The sequence below is a fragment of the Myotis davidii genome, unplaced genomic scaffold, assembly GCF_000327345.1.
Source record: "Myotis davidii unplaced genomic scaffold, ASM32734v1 scaffold754, whole genome shotgun sequence".
Classification (NCBI taxonomy): Eukaryota; Metazoa; Chordata; class Mammalia; order Chiroptera; family Vespertilionidae; genus Myotis; species Myotis davidii.
The window spans coordinates 1,522,929-1,526,646 of record NW_006286241.1 but is presented as its reverse complement, the minus strand read 5'-3'; the positions used below and the strand labels follow the sequence as shown (position 1 = coordinate 1,526,646).

Here is a 3,718-nt window from a genome sequence, read left to right as displayed (position 1 = left end):
AGTTTTATTTGCGTTAGGCTCATTAGTTTGTGCTGTTATTCCGTGTCTGGTAAGTTAACAGTCTCTATCGAAATAAACCCACGTTTCTATGAAAAGGGAAGCTGTTGTGTTTTGGGGGCCACAGCCACTCACAGCTTGTTTACCTGGCCCGCTCAGCCTTTGAGTTTGACATGCTTGCTCCAGGTCCATCCCCACTGTTGTAAACGGTAAGATTCCCTTTTTCATGGCCGAGTAATATTCCACCACATGTCTGTACCACAGCTTTTGCCCCACCCCAAGAGATGCGTTTTTCTCACCTTTTCATAGAGAAGAAAACAAAGGCTCACACACGTGTGAGAATAGAATGCCCCCTTTTCCCTTTCTCATGACTTCACTGACCTCTGCAATGGCCTCTCTTATTATTTGCCCCCCTCCCCCACCTCCCCAGTGAGATGCCTGGGTCCCCCCCCATGGCCACCTCCGTGATGGTTTGGCTGCTCGCTGGTGTTCTTACGCTGTGAACGTGGGAGAGCAGGAATTATTGTCAGAGCAAAACCTCCATGGAACAGAACACTCGCAGGGCGTGCTTCTTTCTGGTTAACCCCCCGAATTTTAACCTGCGGTGAAAACCTTTCTAGGGTATTTTAATACACGCCCTTCAACCACTGGCGACCTAATTAGCTTAGTGCAGCGGTTCTCAACCTGTGGGTCGCGACCCCCTTTGGCAGTCAAAGGACCCTTTCACAGGGGTCGCCGAAGACCATCCTGCATGTTAGATATTTACATGACGATTCATAACAGCAGCAACATCACAGTGATGAAGTCGCAACGAAAATAATGTTATGGTTGGGTCACCACCTGAGGAACTGTATTTAAAGGGCCAGCAGGTTGAGAACCGCTGTGTGAATTCCCCGCCCCCATCCCCAATCTCTGTGGCAATTTTTGAATTTTTGCTCCTCTCCTCTTGGGCAAAAGCAGAGTCTCCGGATTCCTGGGGGCTCAGAGACGTGAAGTTACTGCGACTTCATGGCAGCCAAGTCCCAACAGCGCCCCCTCATCTCGCGCCTGGAGGCACCGGAAACGTCCGGTAGGGGCGGTGGGGCGCTGGTACCCGGGGGAGGGGGTGGCGGGGAGCTGAGGGCCCGGAAGGTGGCCGCGGATTCTGAGGCGCTGGGAGTGGGACCCCTGAGTGACCCGCGGGTCACCTTTTATGTTTCTGGAACAGCGAGTGTGCTCCTGAATAGAATGTAATTTCAACCAAATCGTTTCTCATGGGACCAGTGTGGTGCTGTGTTTCTCCAGTGTTATTTCATGGTTTGAGGTACCATGACCCCCCTCCCACGGGACAGGCAGCTGGGACTCCACACCTTTGCCCAGCTCTCCTCCTCTCGAACCTCATTCCCATAGGGTTCATAGGTTGACGCTCAGCCACGGAGCCACGCGGGCCAGGCCACTGTACTTCTTACCCACCATCCTTTATCTCCATTTGTTCTGCTAGAAACATTAGCCAGTGGTTCTCAACCTTGGCTGCACCTTAGAATCACCTGGGAATCGTTTTTTTTAAATCCTGATTTCTGGGCCTCGTCCTCCGGAAACTCTGTTTCTTTGTTATGAGGACGAGGCCCAGAACTCAGGATTTTAAAAAGATTCCCAGGTGATTCTAATGTGCAGCCAAGGTTGAGAACCATTGTTTTAGACCAAATCTTCCTATAAGGACTGCAACAACCAATAGGCACCTGGGGGTGCATAACAGGTGCAGGCACTCTGTAAGTGACTTTTTCATTGAACAGAAATGAGCAGTAACAGGTGCTTATTGAGCGCCAACTGCATGACCAACGCTGTCTCCTGCTCTTGAGTAAAATAAAATAATAATAAAATAAAATAAATAATAAAATTAAATAAAATAATAAAATAAATAATTAAATAATTAAATAAAATAAATAAAATAAAATAATAAAATAAAATAAAACAAAATAAAATAAAGCGTTCTGGTTTACAAAGGGGCTTGTAATCTTGTGGTAAAAACAAGATTAACACCAAAATTTATCATGCAGTAGTATAATTCATCTGTTTACTTGTCGGTAGACCAAATAACATGCATCCTGAAGGGCTGCAATTGTATCTTTATTCCTCCTTATGTCCTCAGTGCCTAGCACTACCTTAACTTATTGTAGGTTCTCCGTGTTTACTGATTCTGACTTAATGAATCTTTGAATAAAAATTATAAAATATGCTCTGGGAGCCATTAGAGAACATGATTGCATACATATGGCTTGGGACACACACATACACACACACACACACATAATTTTTTTTATTTGGGAGACACTACATTTAATGTGATTCTATGCACACCTTTTCCCCGATACAACTTTATTTAAAATATCTCTTTCTTGATTTCAGAGAGGGAGAGAGACAGAGGGAGATAGAAACATAAATGATGAGAGAGAATCATTGATTAGGTGGCTCCTGCACGCCCCCACACTGAGGATCATAGAGCTCGCAACCCAGGCATGTGCCCTAACCAGGAACCGAACCCTTACCTCTTGGTTCACATGTCGATGCTCAACCACTGAGCCATGCCTGCTGGGCCAAGCAACTTTATTTCAGAATCGTATGTCATAGTTAATTTGTGTTGCAGGTGCAAGATATTCCGCAGGAGATATATACTCTGGAATCTAGCGACACCTGAAACACTAATAGGAGTGGAATATACAAAAAAGGGCTGGGCTGTGGACTCAGGCTGCTTAGATAGCAATTAAGCCCTTAGTTAGAACAAGTTAACTTTCAAATCCTGTAAAATAAGGATAAGATAGTACCACCTACCTCGGATGGTTGTGGGAATTAAAAGAGCTAAGTGCATCATAGTATCTGGCATATACTATCTGACATCGGTAATACACTCCTCCTCTCTGAGCCTGTGTTACTAAAGTGTAAAATGAGAAGGGCTAGGGCTCTACTTGATCCCCAGATTTTCGGGTCTAACATTCTCTACCTTATTGCTTTACTTTTGAGTTGGCCCTATTCCATCCCTGTCCCCATCTGTTCTTACCCCTAGCCCTCTACTTTCCAATTCGAAACCTATACGTTCCCATCCCAACCCATTTATATTATGAAGTTCCACCCTTTTTGTTTTGCACACAATCTCATCCCTTAATAAAAACAAGTCATTAAAAAATAATTTTTTTCCCTTCACTGTGCAACCCGCTTCAGTGCCTGCCGCCTACGGGCAGGAGCCAGGCAATGGTTCAAGGCCACAGTTGCTCTGGCATGAGGCACTGAGAGACTCGGGGGGTCGGGCGTGCCATAAATGCAAACCCATGAATTAAAAAATAATTTAAAATTGAATGTTTTCAGAGACCGAAACCTACACAGGGCAGACACTCAGGTACCAGCATAGATCCTTTCAGCTCAGAGCGTTGCATGCCGGGAGTTGTAGTCCGACGCTGGAGTACGTACCTCCGTGCCCTCCAGTTTGAAAAGCAGGAGCCAGGGACATCCATCCATCCATCCATCCATCCATCCATCGAACTAACACTTATTGAGGCCTCCTGTGGGCCAGGAACTGTTCTGGGGGGCTGAGGAAACAGTAGCAACAAAACTGGCCCTTGTGGATCTCACATTTCAGTGGTGGGAAGTTTGGGAGGAGACATTTAAAAAAGACAAATATATAATGTGTCAGATGGTGATATGTGATCAGAAAAATCAAGGAGTGGAAGGTGGACAGAGGATGAGAGGG

The 3,718-nt window shown here is 45.7% G+C and overlaps 1 protein-coding gene across 1 annotated transcript in view; it reads left to right on the top strand.

Moving 5' to 3' along the window:
- Positions 1-1,005: 1,005 nt before the first annotated feature.
- Positions 1,006-3,718, top strand: part of ADSS (adenylosuccinate synthase) — a 34,664-nt gene continuing 31,951 nt past the window's right edge. Inside the window, exon 1 of the mRNA XM_015559924.1 lies at positions 1,006-1,155. Coding sequence (XP_015415410.1) covers positions 1,006-1,155 — 150 coding nt within the window. The remainder of the gene's footprint in view (positions 1,156-3,718) is intronic.